This window comes from Diuraphis noxia, unplaced genomic scaffold (assembly GCF_037042655.1).
Source record: "Diuraphis noxia isolate RWA-SAM2 unplaced genomic scaffold, SU_Dnox_SAM2 contig0003, whole genome shotgun sequence".
Lineage (NCBI taxonomy): Eukaryota > Metazoa > Arthropoda > Insecta > Hemiptera > Aphididae > Diuraphis > Diuraphis noxia.
The window spans coordinates 47,802,135-47,824,182 of NW_028301713.1; the positions used below are offsets into that span (position 1 = coordinate 47,802,135).

At 28.1% G+C, this 22,048-nt stretch overlaps 1 protein-coding gene across 1 annotated transcript; it reads right to left on the reverse strand.

Moving 5' to 3' along the window:
* Positions 1-866: 866 nt before the first annotated feature.
* On the reverse strand, positions 867-20,436 carry LOC107164798 (protein decapentaplegic-like). The gene is made up of 3 exons (XM_089223570.1): positions 19,866-20,436; positions 15,374-15,685; positions 867-3,326 (listed from the first exon to the last, which is right to left on the reverse strand). The coding sequence occupies exons 2-3, from the start codon at positions 15,669-15,671 to the stop codon at positions 2,443-2,445; spliced, it is 1,182 nt and encodes a 393-aa protein (XP_089079696.1). The 5' UTR covers positions 15,672-15,685; positions 19,866-20,436; the 3' UTR covers positions 867-2,442.
* Positions 20,437-22,048: the final 1,612 nt, after the last annotated feature.

Genomic DNA, 22,048 nt, shown 5'->3' on the forward strand with positions numbered 1-22,048 from the left:
AAATATTATCTTAAAGCAGCCTATATTTTATACTATGTACATTATCTAATTTATCCTTTTATAATAGCAAATATAAGTACATATTTTGATAGGTTAAGTATGTTTAAAATTATATTATGTTTATAAGATGCTAAATTAAATTACGGCGAACATTTCAAGTCTCTATAGGATTATAATAATTTTTAAATTACAACAAAAAGCAAAATTAATTTAGTCAATATAATCAAAATATAGGTTTGCATCAAAATTCGAGTTTTTCTTAGTTTCTTTTTTAGTTTTTCTCAATTGTTATGAAAAGTACTGGAAAATCTCAACTACCAAATAAATTAAATTTGATTCAGTGAATAACCTTAAATTTTAAAATCTAAGCAACTCTACCTACTCTTAAATGTGATGACTGATGATGTACAAAAAAAACAACGTTCTACTCAGAATTTAAAAGTCATTAGAATGTTCTAGTCAACGTTACTTTTAAGTTTCGAAAATTGGTCATTCAGTAAGTTAAGTATGGCTCATCCCTGTTATGCACCTAACTACAAAATTAAAAACATTTTTATTCACGTGTACCTAAAAATTAACATTGATTCGAAATATTTTCAATTCTTAGTTTATTTATATGAATTAGAAAGGTATTATACCTTAGGTATATAATAGGTATACTGTATACATTTAAAAATAAAAATAATTATCCTGTAAGTCGTATAACTATATTGTTTTAATATAATACAATATCATAAAAATATTCATCTAGACACAAAAATATCATTGTGACTGCAGAACAATACAATAAATTTCAATTTAGAAAGGGATATAATAAGGTACAATAAGGAACATTTAAATTTACAAAATAATTTAACAACGAGTGATTCATTTAACACAAAAATTTATTATTTACAAAAATATATGTACAATATAATATATTTAAATAAAAATAGGATACTCTTTTCGAAGTATGAATAGACATTTTGGAATTTCGCTTTTCTTCAATAATTGTATTCTATTTTACTCATAACTCATTAAATAAAAACACGGATCTAAATCTACATGGACAATAATATTATGGTAACATATTGAGGCAAGTCAAAATTTAATAAAATAAATAAACAAACAAAAATGAAAGTATAATATATAATATAATATAATATAACAACTGTGTATAGTAATATTTTGGTCGGTTTTGATTTCGGGGGTGGGTGAAAAATACGTAATTTATAAATAAAAAGACTAGTATATGAGCATGATGTTTAAAATAATATATCATATAACGTAATATATACCTAACATATTACATTCACTGGTTGGCGTACAAAAGCTATAAAATAATAAATAAGTAAAAAAAAAAAATGGGACACAATACTATAATATCATATGAATTTGGATTCGATGAGTATGGTGGTGAATTATTAACGGCGAACGGATACGGTGGTTGTGATGAAGTCATTTACAGAGGGGCGGGGAAAATGTATGGCAATCTCAGACAACATTAAGAACGGAAAAAATCGATGGCTAAACTCGACAAACAAGATTATACCTATATCATAAGAGACATCATCACATATTTAACAAATTTCGCTAAAGTTTTATTATATTTTTCTGGCAACATCCGTTTAGAACTAAATAACAGAAAAGATACATTTGTTTGCCATTTTGACTGCGAACATAATAATATATTATATTACGGAAAAGTTAACGGTACCCATATGTTAAATAAAAAATTCTCGTCACGTCCATAACGTTGGCATAATACCTAATATAATACTACATAATTATTATTACTGCGTTTATAACATGTATCCAATAAAATGGATCTTATGTCGTTTAAACGTTGAAATTACGTAAATGTAGGTAGGTATAGGTAGTATTATAGGTACCTAAATAATATTTATCGATTTTGTTGGGGATCTCGTTCTACGTTTGTCTGTGGTCGAAGACTATACTTAATATTACCTAATGTAACTGTGATATTACGTAATAACATATTATATCCGTCTAAAGAGGATATACCATCGATGTATTTCTTTACGTATAACACATATAAAAATATTATAAAGATCGTTACCAGTCTATATAATATGAGCCCGTCATCTGCAGGATTGGTAGTTATTCAATTTGGCTATATATAATGTATTTGGTCGTCGAAAATGTATAATTTAAAAATACCTACTTACTATACGTACAACAATCGTAAGATAGAAATCATTTTTATTAAAAACAAAATTCGTTAAACGGGTAAACAACCTCGTTGGAAAAACGGACAATAGTAAAATAGTAATAATAATAATAATAATATATACGTAAATATATGCATATATATAAATATATATTAATAATAATAACTAGTAATAATAATAATAATAATATCTTTGGGCGACGCTATGTGTTTGTGTGTATGAGTATGTGTGTGTGTGTGTGTGTGTGTGTGTGATAGGTCTAGGCCGAGGCCTACCTGCACCCGCACCCGAGCACTTGCATATCCTGGTAGTTTTTGAGCACCACTTTGTTGTCCTCATCCAGATACAGCATCGATATGGACGCCAACTGAGTGGGCACGCAACACGCTTTGGGTACGGCTGCGGGGTTCATGGAGTTGACCAACGTCTGAACGATGGCATGGTTGGTGGAGTTTAGGTGTTCGGCAACCGGAAACGGACAGTCGCCGTGGCAGTAGTACGCGTCGTAGCCGGGCGGCGCGACGATCCAATCGTCCCAACCGACGTCGGTGAAATCCACGTAGAGCGGATGCCTCTGGCAGATGTCCCGGCCACCGCCGTCCTTCCGCCGTTTGCCACCGCCCCTGCCCTGTTGCTGTTGACCAGCCCCGGGCGAGCGTTTCCGCCGCGGCGGGCCGACGGGGCGGCTGTTCTTTCCGTCGTCCGAGTACACGAGCAGCGCAGGCCTATCGGTGGCCCGCAACTCAAACGTGTCGGGTATCGGGGCCCGGACGTCAGCGCTATCCGTGAGCGTCTCGATGAGAAGCCCGTGATTGCCGGCCGACCACCGGCCACCGTGCTGCGACCATCGTTCCAGCGCGGGCGTCACGTCCAGTGTGACCGACACATCGTCGTCGTGTCCCGCCGGCGTCAGCGCGTCTGGCAGGTCCACGTACTGCGAGTCGAGCAACCGAAGCACTGGCTTCGACACGCCCCGGACGCCCGGTTGCACGATGTCATGCACGAGCACTTGCACGCGGCCCGGATGTCCGGCAGGCCGGTGCCGCGACGGCGTTAGCCTCAGCTCGGCCGCGGTCAGCCATTCGCCTTCAGGCAACGGGTCGACCGCGAACTGCAACCTGTACTTGCGGCACTTTGGCTTTTTTGGTTCGGACTCTGAAAAACGAAACACGAAATGCATAAACACACGGTATAATAGCTTTCATACAGACATGATTATGACGTCTATATAGGTGACTACAAAATATTACAAAGGTGAGTAAGCTGACGATGACGATTAACTTGGGTATTTATTTACATTATATTTCGTTTATTTAGAAGACAACGTCAGTAACGTATAAAGTTATATCTAAGTTATAATAGTTGTTATCGATATTTCAACTATTAAGTTTAAAGTTGAGATGGAGAAGAATATTAACTTAATCCAGTTAAAAGAAGTTAGTTCATTGATTTTTGATCAGCATATATCCGAATGGGACAACATATTAAGTGATTGTGTGACTTAAATTTTTTTTTAAATATCAGGCAACTATAAGTATTTTAGAAAAAATGCATCCTACGCACAGCTACAATATTCCTTCTTATATTGCACACTATATATGTAATGGTTTAGCAGTTCACGTTTGTGGCAACTAAATAATAGTAAAATAAGTAATAGTTATCTTAATCAAGTAATGTAAATCGATGTAATACATTTGAAAACGCTCTGTATGCAATATTATAATCACAGTGTCATAACTCATAAGTTGGTAATTCATTTACGATTATTCAATCACGTCGAAACGGAATGTGTTTGTATTGCAGGACAACGGGTTAATATTAATTATTAATAATGTATATTTTTTATTTATTCCAATACAATTATCTCTCAATTGGTTTTGCTATGAAAGTAAACAACGCAATACGGAAATAATTTTTCTGCGCATACAATAGGTATATATGCACCATGTACATTATGCGTTTATGTATACCTGCTATAGCGCACTAATTTAAATTATGGGTACTAATTAAGTTGATATAGCTTTATGTAATTATTATAATAAACATTTTAATATTTTAATAAAATTTTAGGCTAGAGTAAAAAAACATATTTTTTAAATATGGTAACACGCCAATATCGCTTATAATTGTATTCATTACTCAGAATAAAGTACAAACAAAATCCCTCTCCATAAAGTTTTATTGGTTATAGTCTTTGAACATAACTATATGAACTTGCTATAATAATAATAACGATATACGTCTTAACGACTTGACATTACAAGGTGATAAATAATACTAAGATCCCTATCATATTTAAAAACGGGAAAGTAAAAATATTTTTATGATTTTTCATTTAATTTACATATAGTATGTAAATTTGTAATCATATTTGAAAAATAATGTTTATAAGTTTATAAATAAATGTGAAATACATATTAAAGCCATATACCTATTATACCTATTTTCAATATTTTAAGTCAAGGAAAAAATATAATTTGAAAAATATTTAAAGTTATTAAATTATAAATTTTTGTAGGTAGGTAGCAGGTAAGTACATTTAATTATTATTGTTTTGACGTAATGCAGTAAATATGTATTTATATTTTAGTGGTTCTTTATTTCATCAAAATATTAAAAACATAACATATACCAGATACCTACTAATTACTACCTTTACTACATACGTTTTTATATTTCATGTATAAGCTAATAGGCTATACCAAAAAGTTTTCCATAAGATCAATTTCTAAATTTTTGACTTTCCCTGTTTGATATACTGAGCAAATAAAATGATTGCGAAATCCCTTTAAAAATATTCATGGTTAGGATTTTCTTTTTTTCTCGGTAAAGTTACTAAGGTATTGATTTTGTATTGTAATCGTTCTGTAACTATTATTATAATACATATATACCCACAATACCTATATAGTTTGTGATTTTGTTATCGTTTCATTAATTATAAGTTATATTTGTTATAATATATTATAATATTCAAATTTATAATCCTATTAGCTTGTATTTGCTACTATTATTACGTTCGATTAATTTGCAGAGCCATTCTGATAGCGTCACTTGATACATAAAATGCGTGTTTTTATCAAATTGTTTTTTATTTTCAAATTATTCGACCTTATTGTACCGAACATATCATACAATTGATCTATAGACGGACAATCTTTTCAACGTAATGAAATAATATAAGCAACTAGTTACTAGCTATAATGAAAAAGAGTAACAGAGTACAATATGTTTCTTTTTAAGTTACCTAAGTCGCTCAATTCTAATAACATTTAATATTATATTTTTTAATTAATGCATTTGTTTGCATATTGTGTTTTGTGTACCGTATATAAAAAGTTTGGTTTTAAAAACGTTTTGAACTAATCTAAGCGAGATAATGACAATATAAATGTTGGCGGTGACTTACTGATGTTTTGAAACAGATGATTCTAAATTAAAAATCACGATATCATCACATTTATAAAAAAACGAATCACATATAGTGTATGGTCCCCAAGAAAAGCTTACACAGAAATTTTATAGTGAATCACGAATTTTTTTATTTTAATTTTGTTTATGTATAGTTTTGATTGGTTACGTAAATTAAAATAATAGTAAAGAGACTATTATACAATCTATATAATATATAAAAATGAATTTATTTGTGTAGCTTATACTCATTAACTAATCTATCTATTTTTATGGAAATGTCAAAGAAAGATACATCTAATATCTATAAATCGTTGTTATTTTATATTTCCTATTTTTTTCGGGTTAAGCTAGAATATAATGGCTGTCATATTATAGTATAAGTATAATGTGGTCTATCGGCAAACGCGTTCTACCGGCCGGTTGTCATCTGCTGTATAAGATCCGGTATATCTGCAGCCGGACATGGTCATATTATCGATAGATACGGTTTAATCTCTTTACTTTGGTTAACGCTTTATCTCTATAATTTTATACTTTATGACTTTCGATACCAAAGTTTAGACATTTCATAAAATTATATGGAGTTAGAATCTTACTTATCACGCGACACTACGATTTACTTTTCATATATTATTTGAGTGCCTACTCACATAATCTCATGCTTAATATATTGGCAAAAGATTTTTATTGTACCATAAATAGTGATAAATCGAATATCAATATATATTTTATTGATACAAATGTTTTGGAAAATTATGAAAATGTCTTTGGCAGTGAGATGAATTTTTATGTACCTACGGAAGGAGAAGTACAAAGAAAGCCGAGTCTTACGATGCTATCAAAAGGGATTTTTTCAAACAATTCAAACTACTTTTGAATTTTTATTATTACAGTTATGCTGTATGACAGTGGTATATAATATGTTGGCATATGTAAAATATAATACTTATATACTAATTACATCTTGAATATAGGTATATTGAGGAATGGCGAAGAGTAAATGAATATTAACCTATAGTTGTGTATATGTATATATTATATTATGTGCCATAAATAAAAAATTCATAGTCACTACGCCCATAAAATGTTTACATTTTTTTTTTTTTAGTAATCCGAAGTTTTGTCAATTTATAGAGATGACAATCCAAACCGTCAAACCGACGACGAATTCAGTCGTACAACAAGTGTTATTACAAAATTCAATAAAATATCAATAGTTTCGTTATCGTGTGTATATACTCAAGTACATTACATACTATATATTAAATACTATAGAAATATTTGACGCTGTTGTTTTCAGTTTTTAAATTTTAAACTGAATCAATAGATTATACATCTTATTTGAAACACAAAATGCTTTTTGATAAATCTCTCTAAATTCCATGAAACGACTTTATTGTCCCTTTGCAGAAACACATTTTTAATGTGAACGCATCTACTCTTCTTCAAACAACCATTTTGACCGAATTGTGCCATTTCACAAACTGGGGCACAGTGATTAGATAGTGTTTTATGTCTAGTGTATAGGATTTATGTGATATAAAAATACGGCTTATAAAATTAATGATGTAAAAAATACAAAATATTTTCTTAAAAAAATAGGCATGTCACATGAACATTTTTAATTGATTTATAAATGATAAAAACATTATATTTATAATAGACGTAAACACAATCAATAAATAGTCAAAAATGTAATGTTAATTATGTTTATTATTACCTTGGAGTGATTATAATTTAATCTAAATGGGTGATAATTTTATCAAGTTATTTATGTAAATAATTTTGTTTTTAACTATATATTATACATCTTATAGGTAGTTATAATAAAATTGTATTAGGCCAATCACTTAATTTTATAGAAGTCAGTAAATTTATATTTTTTATAACATATTCAAAGTTTAAAATAACCAAATATATTAATATTTATTTTATAAGATATACATATGTATACTTAATATAATTTAAATATATAATACATAAACGCAGATTATATGCGTGTTATTCATCAAATTAAATAATTAAATACAATTAAAAAATATCTGAATATTAAATATAGTTTATTAAATTTTGAATAGTAAAATTTTAATTAAAAAAAAAAATCATAAATTTAATTATTTTATCAAAATTTCAGTATCTGAGAAATTTAAAAAATGTATTGAAAGCATAACCAAGATAAAATAAAAACACGAGAAAAAATTTTTTTAACTGAACAGAATTTATAAAAGAAAATTTTAAGAGGATGTCAACGCACTGTTTGTTTTTTGTCTCTGGCCGACGCACAACATATTATTATACTATAAGCGCATTTCCGAAGAAACATTTTTTTCATGTTAATGATTAACTTTAAAATAAAATCACCTATTAAAAACGATAGAAAATAATATTCTTGATGATATGACATCAATTTGTCTAAATATTGTCTTAAGACAATTTATACAGTTTTTAAATTTAAAAAAAATTGTGTTTGTATTTTGAAAATCAAACTCTAAGTCAAATAATAATAAAATATGAGAAGCGTTTTATCTTTATTGCACGTAGGTCTGAGAAAGAAAACAAATATTGCACTGATACATTTTAAACTATAAAAGCTAATTTATATAAGTATATATATTTAGGCATAGGTAATATTAGATCATGATAATTTTTTTAAATTAATTTAAGCATAAAACGTTTGCTAAGCACATATCACAACATAGTTATGATAACTTTTAATTGAACATTCAGGTTCTAAAAAAAAAAACTAACCAATAATATTATAATGTTTCTTAATTTATAGTTTTCAAATTATAGTAAAATTACTATTGGACATTAGTAAATACATGGAGTCAGTAGTCATGTAGTGATTTTTTCATTTTTACCATCATTAGTAAGCGACAATAAAAATCAATCATTAGTAAATATAAATAATACAGTTTGCATCTGTGGATATAAACACTAAACAATAAATTACTATAAAAATTGATACTAGTATAAATATAGCTTGCAAGTAGGTAGGTATCGAAGAAGATGTTTCTTCGACTTATACTTTCCGAACATTGTGACGTCCAATCGAAACAACCAATAACGTAATTTGGCTTATAAAGTTATAACAGTTAAAAGTTAAAACTATTTCGTACATTGAAATTAATACATACGTTTGACTTGAGAATTTTTATCCCACCTATTAAGATAATTTACTTTGGCCGATAACGTGTGAGTACAATGGAGAACCCTCGTGTAGTATAAGTCTTGTACAACATAAGACTGACAACAAAATCAATAATAACGTGACATAATGATATATTACATGTTGGTACATAAATAAAATATATCCAATGTCCATCTTAAAATGTACAAAAAGTATAATAATATGGTCCACATCCAATCATACTGAAATCTTGAAGAACGAACAATACCTCTATTTCGTACCATTTTCGAACTAGCATGTCTTGTTCAATACTCTGTCAATATGTATACATATATATTATTATTACGAGTATATAATAAAAATAATTTTTATTTATCAATAAAACAGTAAAACATTTGAATTATATGTAAAAATAACAATCTTGACATTTGCCCAAAGCGCAAAGCTCGTATAAATAATTAAAGATTTTTTCTGTAACTACCGATTTATAATGAATTTGCAGTTGTTTAATTGTCAAAAACGCTTTTTTTCAAATTGAACTAGATATGTAATTTAATATTGTGTAGAAAAACCACATTTAATATGTAGGAATATCTATAATGTTTATATATATATTACAGAATATTATAAAAATCCCGTGACTCAGACTACAAGGACAATAATTCATTTTAGGTGAAATTTAAACACGTTGGCTCTACACTCAATTTAAGTTATTTCGAAAGTTTATTTTATTTTTTTCATTAATTTATTTGATATCGATTGTACAGTTCCGTGGTCCTTATTAAAAAATAAAAATAAAATAAGCATATTTTTATATTTCAACAAAACCGGTTAAGACACTTTTCTGATCTGACTATTAATATAATACATCACAATATGCCAAAATAAAATGATAACACAATAATTTTCAATTGCATTCACGTCATATGGTTTCGGGAGCAATTTAAGTGTATAAACAATTAAACAAAGTATAGTTGTACATACATTTATTTAACTATTGAAGATATACATATTATAGTTGTTTACATTTTTAAAAGTACCTTATACAGTTATACCAGATCACATCGAATGATGACAATAGAATTTTTTGAGATGTGTTAAACACATTACAATATTGGCAAGAGCATCAATATAATTTACCGACAATGTGAGAATAATAGAAAATAAAGAAGGTTTATCTAAATATATTTAAAATGTAATGAGGTTTTAGATGTTAATCAGATTATTATTATGTTAGAATGTATTAATAACTTATCACTAAATTGAGATGACAAAATGCGTTAGTAAGACTAATAAATATAGATAAATTAATTAGGCCAATGGTGTTATAGTAATATTAGTACACAAGATAATTTAAATAGAACTTGTACAAATAAATATTTAAAATGAATAGTAATTGAAGTACAATAATATGAATGTAAAAATATTTTTTATAATTTTGTGTGACAAATTTAATATGAAATGAATAAAGCATAATCACATAACTATTTGACACATTAACAACTAAAATTAACTAAAAACATTATGCTACAATTTTTTATTTATAATAATTACACTTGTTAGTTAAAATGTTAACGTTAACTCCAATTGTCTGATGTTTAATAAAATATCTAGTTATTCAATACGTCAATATTAACGCACACATATTATTACAATGTAGTATTTAGTTTAGATATGGGCGATATGGCTATGGAATAAAATTTAAAATAAAAATGTTAATTGGTTAAATCTATGGACAATTTATTTATTAATACTCAATAGTAAAAAACATAATTTAGCATTTTTAGGTAGGTACTAGATACATGATTCATAATTAAAAAATGCATGGAATTTAATATGTGTTAGATATTTCTGTTGAATGGTTTCGTCATCATTCCTCAACTGACCTAAGCCAGTATTATATTTTAATTATTAATTTTTAATAATTTATTACTCTAAAATAAACAAACTAAAATATTGTAATATTGTACTCGTAGTTTCTGAATAAAAATACCAACTATTCTTCTAGCATGAAGATCACTAGAAATTGTATAAACTTGGTTTATCATATTATTATGAATTCATTCTGAATCCAAAAATTAAATTTTTTGTATTATAATGAACGATACATATAATATACATTTTATAATTCTATAAATGTTACTATAGTGAATAATTTTTTAGTTAAAGTATTGACATGATTTTTTTTTTTTTGAATAGGCACATTTAACTAGATTAGTTTTGTTACCTATACCAAATTATGGAATTATATATCTGTTAAATAAATTACATTTTTGAAAAATGGACAAAATTAATATCGACATATTGAAGTTGTTCCAATAGTTCGACCCAATTATTTTTGTCCTGTGTTTCGGAGGGATTTCGCGTGTTTGTGCACATTTTCCCACCATATACGTGCGTGTCAATAGCCTTCTATTTCTAGCCGCTTGCATGTTAATGTCTAATCAATGATTTGGACTCATACTCGTTATAAATACAGTTATATTATAATCGCAATAGTTATTTAGCTTAAATATTGTCGTCTGTATGTAATATTTTATGCAGCGGACATAATATAGCTGCACTATTTATTTTTGCTGTAACAATACATAATATTAAGTACTAAAGTACCTAGGTTATATATGTATAATAAATTACATAATACGTATCTTCTAATATTATATTCAAGATCTATACATAATTACTTATATCATATCGACCAATAAACCTTTATCATATACCTATTATATAATAGGCTGTCAGTATAATTTTGTGAAAATACTATCGTATTGTAATGTATTGTTAAACCATATATTTTGAAAATATTAATCACATACATTTATAACACAATGTTTTATTCATACATTTTGGACAAATATTATGACCTTGAGTTTAAGCGATATAGCTGATTAGTAAATTACCATTTTTTTTTTTTTTTTTTTTTTTTATTGATCCTAAAATACAAATCGGCAACAATGGCCATTAGCTACCGTTATATTTTTAAACCTAGTTAAAATCTTATTGTATACACTTTTAATTTGACAGATAAAGAAATATTGCGAAGTACTTACTATTATGTTATACAATAATTTGTATCTTAATAATAAACATGAAGTGCATTAATAGTACCTACACTTTTAGGTTAAGTATTATTGCTATAAAATATAGCAATTTTATATTATAATATAATATAATTATAATTATAATTATAAATATTATTTTTTTTTAATTTATATTCATTTTTATTTTTTCTAGTATAATATTAAATGTAATACTATAGTTGCATCAAATGTCGAAGCAGAAGTTATATATAATTTCAAGGTCAGAAACATAAAAGTATTATAATTTATAATGTATAACTATATTATACAAGAGGATTCTTTTAAAAGTACACACTCATTTTCTCGGTAGGTTTAAATGTTTTTAAATATTTATTTTGTAGTTAATTACGAAGCAACATTTTAAAAAGGCATAACTTATTTTTTATTTTATTTTTCCTTGTTATCATTGTTCTTGCTAACTTTTTAAATGACAGTTATGTGCACCAATCCACTTATCTAAATTTTAAATACAAATAATTAATTAACTACCAACTCGTTTTAAACTACATTTATATATAAATATATATTAATTCTTAGAAAAATATTCTACTTAAGAATATATTAGGAATATTTAATTTAAAATTTATGTTGTCTTTAAAAAAGTAAAAACTTAGAAAACTATAACGTCGAAAGAAGTAATAAATATCATTTTTTTCTCAAAAATAAATATGCTTCAAATTATGTAAAAATATATTTCTAAAAGCACTAAAATTTTTCGATAAAATATGTATTTTCTAGGAATAAAAATTTTACTTTATGTATCAAGTAATTTCTGTATCTTGATTAAAAATAGGTATGCAACCCCATTATTATAATGCAACATCTGCAAATGTTTTTTAATAAGTTATTACACTAACAAAAAAGTATCTATTACCTTGTTTATCCCTTGTAAACTTTTTATACAAGACCTAAAGTTACATAAAATAAAGTTTGCTAAAAGATACATGCTTAATACTATTTCGAGTATTTGGAGTATTCAATACACAAGATACACAGAATATACATTTTCATTTTTTATAAAATAATGAATAGATTTATGAATTTAGGATAGTTTATGTTTAGTGCCTAATTGGTCTATTTAATGCTTAATATATGTATGTTAGTTTAACTCTAAATTGTTTCATACCTAACCTATTCAATTATATTAAATCTAAAATTAAATGTAAAATAAATAAAAAGCGTTTATCTTTTCATTCGTCATAAATAATAATTTAACAAGAGGTAAACTTGAATTTCTATGTACACCGCATATCATAATTTTTATATTACATAAAACAGTGACTAATAATATGTAGTTTAGTTTTCTTTCTAATTATATATATATATGTACATGTCATAATTAATTTATCATGGAAACGAATTACAAACAAATAAAAGCAATAGCGACATAGCATTTTAGTTTATTTGTATATTTTATATTTATTTTTTATCATTGTAGGTCAAATAATATTAGGTATCATATTATATAATATTGAGTATTTTTAGGTCAAAAATAGCATGTCATATTTCAGACTGGATCATACAAAATTTAAAATCGTACATAATATGTTATATATACATTTATTAAAAATTGTTTCCAGATATTAAATAATATCAATATTACTTATTGAGTTTAATTAAGGCCATTCAGATAGATTTCCAAATATACTGCAAAATGAAATATTATTGAGAAAGACACATTTTTATAAAAAGTCTAAACACAAATCTATATTTGTAGCTAAGATTTTGATGCTTAAAATAAAAATATGAGTTTGGTTTTACTCACCAACGTGAACTGTCAAAAATTTAAACTGAAAGATAAAAACCACTTTAAATCGTATACCTACATTTTTTAGTCAATATAAAATATATTTTTGATTTTTTGTTGCTAAATTTTATCCCACCATCAGAAAGTAATTTGTATGCTTTATATTTTTCTGTAGATATTTACAACTATAAATTCAAAAAACTTTGTAATTTGTATGCGCTGCATCATAATATTTAACTGTTAAAATAATTGTACGCTGGCACAATTAAACAAAAAATATTTTTAACCAGTATATTGTAGATGAAAAAATTATTATCCGTATAACATTCAACTTTAGATATAATTCACAAATGTTATGTAATTTTTTGTTTGATAGGTACTGTTCTTCCGCTGATAAAACATTTTAAAAGAATCACCTGCAATAATAATTGAGAATTCATTTTATGGATTGAAAAATTATGGAAACCCGAAAAGTATTTTAATCCGTGGTACCTTAAGCACTGACTGACAAAATACAGTGTTATGTTATGACTTTATGAGTAGTTTAATAAATAGTCACACTGGTAAGTATTATGATTTATAAGCAATAGTTTGTAATTCAAATGTTATTTCCCAGAATAAGCGAAGAAAGTTATTAACCTATTGCTTAACTCTCTATAGCGTACTATTGTTTCAATTCGATTAATGGCATATATGAGAACGAAACGATGTTCCATAGAAAAGTAATAATTTTCGAACAATTTTATCTTTTTTATATAATTTATTATAATAATTCAAAGTTAAATTTTTTAGTATCTTATTTGATATTTCATCCATGATACATTTCGATACGATTTACTTTAATAATTGTTTAATTATTCAATACTTAATAGATAAATATTATAATACACGCATTTTATTGTTCTAAGCACTTTCAAATCAAATAAGGGTTACATAATACAATAGCTGATCTGATCATAGAGTAAAATTCAATATTTTTAAATAGGTATGTATAACTGTAAAAGTGTTTTTTTTTTAGCTGATGCTTAGTAAAATAGTTGCTTATTATTTTCTTATATTAATTCGTGTTTAAATTGGAAGAATCTCCAATTCAAATGTAAATTATAACGAATAAACCAAACATTTAAATTTAAAAGTTAAACTGGTTTATTAAAAAACCTAAAATGTATAAAGAGAAAAATAACAGATGAAATATATTTTTAAATCGATTGAAATACTCGGAATTTTCGATCATATGAAATATAATTCTTTATTTTGGTTCATCTTAATAATAGATCACCTAAAAATAAACTGACTGTTACCCTGATCACTCTTCGAAAAGTTTAAAAAACAAGCTACTGAAACATGTCAACTAAAATACAGCATATCCTTTTCTACCAACTATAATTAGCTAATGTACCTACACATTTTATGCATTTTAATAGAATGTTGAGCCAAATAGAATGTGTTAATAACGGGTTTTTTTTCTGATCAGTTTGTAGTTAGTACGATTTTCAGTTTTAATTTTAAAGGCTGGAATATATAATTGGTGAATTTAATGAAATAAAGTTTATGGTTTTCAGTCTTATTTGACGAGAAATCAAATATCTAATGCAAATACGGGTTGCGCATAACATTGTATCATAATATTATAATATTTATTATTATATTTTATTACCAATTACCATATTATATGTTCTAGGAATCATATCGAAGCTGTTGCATAGAATATATTAGGCGTAACTATACCTATCTAAATGGTAATGGCGTGTATTAGTTAAGTACACTGCAGTATAACGTGGGTAGGTATATATTATATTACGGTATGTTTATACGTTAAAATCGAACTTACCTCTATGTAAGTACGTTCGGGCAGTATTCGCGGACTTGACATGGTGTCCCGGCAACGGTAAGGCCGTGGTGTCGAATTCGTACGACATTTGCATCCTATAAAGCTCCAGCATGGCGGCTGGTATCTCCACTTTAGACTTGTCCACCACCGGTCGACGCTTCATGCCCAGCGCAGCCAGCAAGTGCCTCTCCGCCTGGCCGGCGTCCTTGAACGCGGCTCTAGCGCCCGACGGTCTCGGCGTTTCGCCGCACACTATGCCTGATATCACAGCCACCATCAACAGCACACCGCTTATCATTGTCGATCAAACACCTGCAAATCAATAAAAACATCGTTAATTTATTTTTATGTTTAGACAATATATTATTATTATATATTCTGAAGGGTAAACAATATTATATTGGCCGGATCAATTAGCCAAATATAATTGTATCAGACGCTGGACACGTGCCTATAAAACACTAATCAGCGCATTTGCCATCACACTATACGATAATAATATTACGTATTATAATTATAATCTTTATTAACTTCGATTTAATTGAAAATGTCATTATTATTTATATGCGATAGGTCTTGTTTAAGTCTGTCAAAACATTAGAGTGAAATATATAAGATCCTACCTATTGGATATTATTGAAATATAATATTCACTTTAAAGTTAAGCAGTAAATGTAAATATCATGTTATTGGAGTTTTTGTTTTCAATAAATAGTAAATAGGTACTATATTATATTAATTAGTTTTTAATTGTTTCAAAAAAATCAGTTTTAACATTTTTATTAAAAAATTTTAAACAGAAAATTCATAAATGAATTATATTTATGTTTTGATTAAAATAATGATTCTAAATATTTATTCAGGCTTAAAATATTACCTTTATGTTAGTCATAATATATATATTTAATATTGTAATATTTTTAACAATAGGTATTCAATCAATTTTAAACCTTTACACATAAATAATTTCAATAAGAAATTTAAACTAGAAAACGATAATGAATATATCGATTATTTTGTTGATCTGGGCACCATTCATGAGATCTCTTTTTCGAATATTATACAACTTATTACACTAAATACTAGTTATACAATTATGAATAGGTATTCATATTTCTACTATTTTTTGTATTTGTGTGATTGAAAAAAATATAAGTGACTAAATATAAAATATGTGATATTTATAGTATAAAAATATTATACCATAAGCCCTAAGGCGCTTGATATTCATAAAGTGATTCATAAAAATATATTTATTTATGTATTTAATTAATGTTTTATTTCTAATTTTTTACTATACTTCTAAATACGTATCCAAATAAGTAAAAAACGAATCAAAATATACAGTGGAATCTCGATAACTTGAATTGGTTTGGGGCGAAAAAAAGTTCAAGTTATCAAAAATTCGACTTACGGAAGTTCACGCTTATCATATATTGTAAGGCAAGGGCCAAGGCATTACTTTTAGTTACCAAAAATTCGACTAATAGAGGTTCGAGTTATCGAGTTTCCACTATACATCGTAAATTGTTGCTGGTGTTATGAAGGAAAACGAATACATTTTTTCGATCGATTGACGATCAAATAACTATGTTATTTTTTATGTATATATTAACCACTGTATCTGGAGGATTGACTGTAATAATTACTTTAAACAATTATATCGACGTATCTACTATTATAGGTACTTCTCAATGACTTTTAGTTAGAATTTTCAATCTTATTACAATTATCGTTTTATATTTGTTTAAAGGGAGAGTAATATACAATATAATATCAATAAGCAATAAATAAGATTATTGAATTGTAATTTTTAATAATTAGGTATTTACATACCTATATTAAATAGGCTTTATAATAATCAACTAATGAACTTACCTAGTAAAACAAAAAACATTGATCAAGAATCTTGTTAAATATATAAACTTAAATAAAATAATAATTATTCCTCATAATATTATAATCAAACCGGAGTAAAATTTAAAAAACAATACCACAGAATTCAGAGATTAGTCATCGAGAGGTCAAAGATTAAATAATTTTTCGCGGAATCATAATAAGTTTTATTTACAATATAAATTCCTGAATTTTACTTTAAATTAACTACTAACTATAAGTTTTTAGACATACATATAATAATTATTGATTTTAATTATTTGAACTTGTGCGGAGCAATTATTTTTTGGATGTGTATTATTCAATATAGTACTCAATACACGTACTGCTGAAAATGAAACCTGTATTTAATTGACCGGCTACCGTAAAAGGCTTATAATATTAGAGTTAAATTTACAATCTTGACGAGTAAAGAAATACGAAGACAACGAAAAAAATTGCGGCACGTGACAATCATTGCGATTTTATGCTTCATTGATAATAGTTTTCTTTTGTGTCATTCATTTTATGATGTCTAAAAATGTTTGTAATTAGTATTCAACAAAGCTAATCCATATATGTTTTTTATATTCTTTGAGTGCTGTGTTCAATTATATTGTTATTTTCATAAACGTATTCACATAAGGTTCTAAGAAAATGCTTAAGATCACACCCTGTCACCCTGATGTCCGTAGAGTTAAATGCCTGAATTTACAAACTTATTCGCTTGAGTATTATTGCTTCATCCTCCGAATACAAATATAAAGTTAGAATATCGATTAACTAACAAACAATGGTTCAGGTAATTTAATTCTACTAGTTAAAAATAATTGGCGTATTTTCTCATAGATATAACCATGTAATATACACCTTATTATTGAATTGAATTTTACAGATAGGTCATTTTAGCAGTTCAAATGGTCAAAACATTAGGTTTTCATGAATATTTAATTAAATACTGTTAGGTAGTAGTATGGTAACTAAACTTTCATGTTATTGTCTTGAAATTAAATTTTTTGATTTATTTGAAATATAATACGACAAAACTAAATTATATTATACAAAATCTTAAATTTAAAAAAAAACATAATATATTGAAATATCTGTGAGTTTGATAGCAGTGAGAATAACAGTGAATTAATAACTAAAATTTAGTATAATAATTATAAGATATCTTTAATACAATAATTTATTGTTGATATTAAAAAACACTCTGTAGCTATTTAAAATAGAAAAACCAAATATTCAATAGAAAAAAAATGAACTTATTAACCTTTATATGTCTACTAATATTTTTACTATACAATTTTATTATTTTTTAATTGTTTAGACAATTTTGACGTATTTTATTGCCACACTGTGCAGTACTTATTATTTCAAATTAATCGAGCGGGTACACGCGCACGATGGCAAACGTCTGAAATCATAATAAGATTTCAACAATTAGGTATATAGTTCATTGTACAAATACTAAAATATTACGCACATGAAATACAGATTATGCAAACACATAATGTATTATATATGTAAAATTATCTTCGTATTCAATTGATTACTGTTTTTCTAGGTTAAATTGTATTTTATAGTCACGCTGTATATGGTCAATGAATTTTTTGATCGATAAAATAAAAATAATTGTGCGTTCATGTATTTTATACGTACCTACATAATATATCGTAGGTAAATAATATTATTATGATCCTATATGCGGTAATACCGTCTTACAACACGAGATATCTACGAACGGTTTCAAGGTGGACAGATGACCTTTCGAAAAGTGACAATGGGTGTAGTACGGAATCAATCGCAAAATAAAAAAATCCATTACCTCCGCGAAAGAGAAAGGTCACAGCCATTGGTTAGATTAACGGCATTTTGGAACAGGTTGTTATCGTTACAGGTGCCTATACCGTGGAATGATACTTGCAATGTGAATATCTACGCGATACTGTATAATACAGGTGTATTAGGCGTACAAAAGTTAACGAAATAATGTTTTTTTAATAATATTATTAATTGTATTGTTTGCAGACTGACTTACAAAGATGCCGAATGCTGACGATGATTGATATTTTTATACATTGAATCTTTCGTGACATGGGTAAATGTTTTTCGGCCCTTTCCGGCTCAAAAACCATTAACAAATTTTTCAATATACTTTCTGAAGTATATGATATAGAATAATATATTATATTATACGAAATAAACGCGTTACGCTATAATCATTATTACTTATTAGGTACCACTTATATACGTTTATTCACGTGTTCGTGCATTGCCTATAACTATAACACCAATATCGGTAGGAAGGAAAAAGGTAAACGATGAAAACTAAAATAAAATATAAAATATTATCACAGTTGATAACAACGCAATTATTTTTGTGTTTTTTTCTCGTAGTAATATGATATTATTATGTTACATATACACCTCTCACGCAATCAACTATTTAACTGCGATAACGACGAGAATTGATCGTCGCGGGACCCCCAGACATCGTGGAGCCTACAGACACGAAACCGCCGTTACACGTGGTATTTTTGACTTATATTTTTTTTTTTTACGAAAAGCTCACCGGTAATAGGTTATGTACTTATGTAGAGCACACGACACGTACCTGTGACACGGTCTTTGTCGGTTTTCATGCCGACAAAGATGGCCGGCGTATTCGTTCGTCGTACTAAATATCAACAATCTCGGTACGGCGCAGAAAGCGACACACCACGAAATCAACCGCAAATTTCATAAAAAAAAAAATCACAACAACAGCAATAGTAATAAAACGGGAACCGATATCGAAAGTTTTTATTTTGTCAGCACTCGACGGAACAATAATATTGTAATAATTATGTATGCTATTATTGATGCAGATCAGAGGTAATCACGTAAGGCGTATTCCGCGGTCAAAACGAACAAGACGTCATGATAATAACCATTACTATTATTATTATATTATTATATTGTTGGCGTGACTAAACTTTCGAACTTCCGAAAAGAAAAAAATTCTTTAATAAAATCGAAATGTGAACGAACGCGTTTTGTACAGGTAATAACTGTGTGAACATATAATCCCCGTCCGCGAACGTGTTTCCGTCGTCGTGTGGCGCCCGACGCACAGCGAGAGACTGCGGCGAGAGTGAGAGCAGTACCGCGCGGTTCGAGAGTGGCCCGTGAACTGATGACGAACGTTGGTTGCGGTTGCCGGTACGGCTGGCCGGCCGGCCGGGTTGGCGGTATAAGACAGCTCCCACCGAGTCCCGCCGTGGCCACGCGACGGCCGGCGGACGAGCGGGCGGGCGGCCGAATGGGCGGCGGCAGCGGAGGGGATGGCGTGTCCACCTATATGCCGACACCCTCCCCTCCGCGCACGCCATCCCCCTTATCGTTGTCCCCTTAAAAAATATATTGTGTATATAATGTCCCGACGATTCCTCGCCCTCGCCCACGCCGCCGATGACGCGCACTCGACGCCACCGAGTCGTCGGCTCTTTACGCGAATCGTTGCAGTCACCCGAATGATATTATATAAATATATACATATATTTATTGTTGCTTTATTATTTTCCAATATTTAAATTATTTCATTATTTTACGTCATATGTGCATTGGTGATGGCACTTATAAATAGGGTTGCAGACGACATTTGAAGTGTCTAAACAGATATATCTGTTGTTTTTTTATTTTATACGGGTATTAACGATATAGGTAAACACTGGGTAATAATTGACGAGTAAAGATGGGATCCCCATTATGTGGATATATAACATATGCATTACTACATTCAAAGTCGATCCCACTTTATAAAGAATGGAATAAAAAACTAAATAATATATTTTAAATATTGATTTAAAACTTGTCATGAGTAATGTTTCAGGGTTTTTGGTATAACAACAGTAATTAGCGAAACATGTATATTTGTATTATCACCATGTCCAAATACCACCAGCCCTAGATTAATTTCGTTAAAACATAATCGGATAATTTATATTATTTAAATGCTATATAAAGATGAAAACTTTTTCAAGGGGGCAGCCTATATTTTGTTTTGTCTCCTTATGTCTCACTTGTCTAATTACAAAAAAATTTAAATAAATTTGAAATGTCTATACAATTTTATTTATAATTATCTTATATTTGTATAAAAAATATACTAAATATTTTCTGCGGCTTCACTCGCATACTAGTGATGAATATAATATAAATTGTAGTAGTGTGCAATTACTCAATGTAATAAAATGATGACAAAAAAATATATCCCAAGCCATTATATTATTACTCAATAATTAACAGGACTTATGTAAAATTATAAAAAACAACTTCGTTTACTTAACTTATTAATGCCCATTTTAATTTATAAAAAATTGTAATGAATATTCATAGCCAAAATTACTATTAAAAACTTAAACTCTATTACCACCCCCTAAGCAGGGGCGTAATTAAGAGGGGATGAGGGGGATAATTCCCCCCTTAAACTTTGATTTTACTTCTAACATTTTATATTTGATGGGGTATGTTACTATACGAGGCTTATAGTTTAGCTTCTAACCTAAACATATAATACCCCCTCCCCAAAAACCAAATTCCTAATTACGCCACTGCCCTCAAGGGCTTGAATTTTGGTAAACGTAGAAAAACATGTTTCATTTTGATTTGAAAAAGATTAATAGCAAGTTTTAAATTTAAAATAAATTAACTATTTTCTATATAAATCTGCCCGTTCTCTTCAATACTCTTAGGGGTTAAATTCTTTAAAAAAAACCCTTCTTAAACGATGCATACTGTACAAAATCAACATTCATT

Coding starts and splice junctions, on each gene's coding strand:
- LOC107164798 (XM_089223570.1), bottom strand. CDS start 15,671: ATGATAAGCGGTGTGCTGTTGATGGTGGCTGTGATATCAGGCATAGTG. Junction 3,327..15,373: donor CCGAACGTACTTACATAGAG/GTAAGTTCGATT, acceptor TTCGTTTTTCAG/AGTCCGAACCAAAAAAGCCA.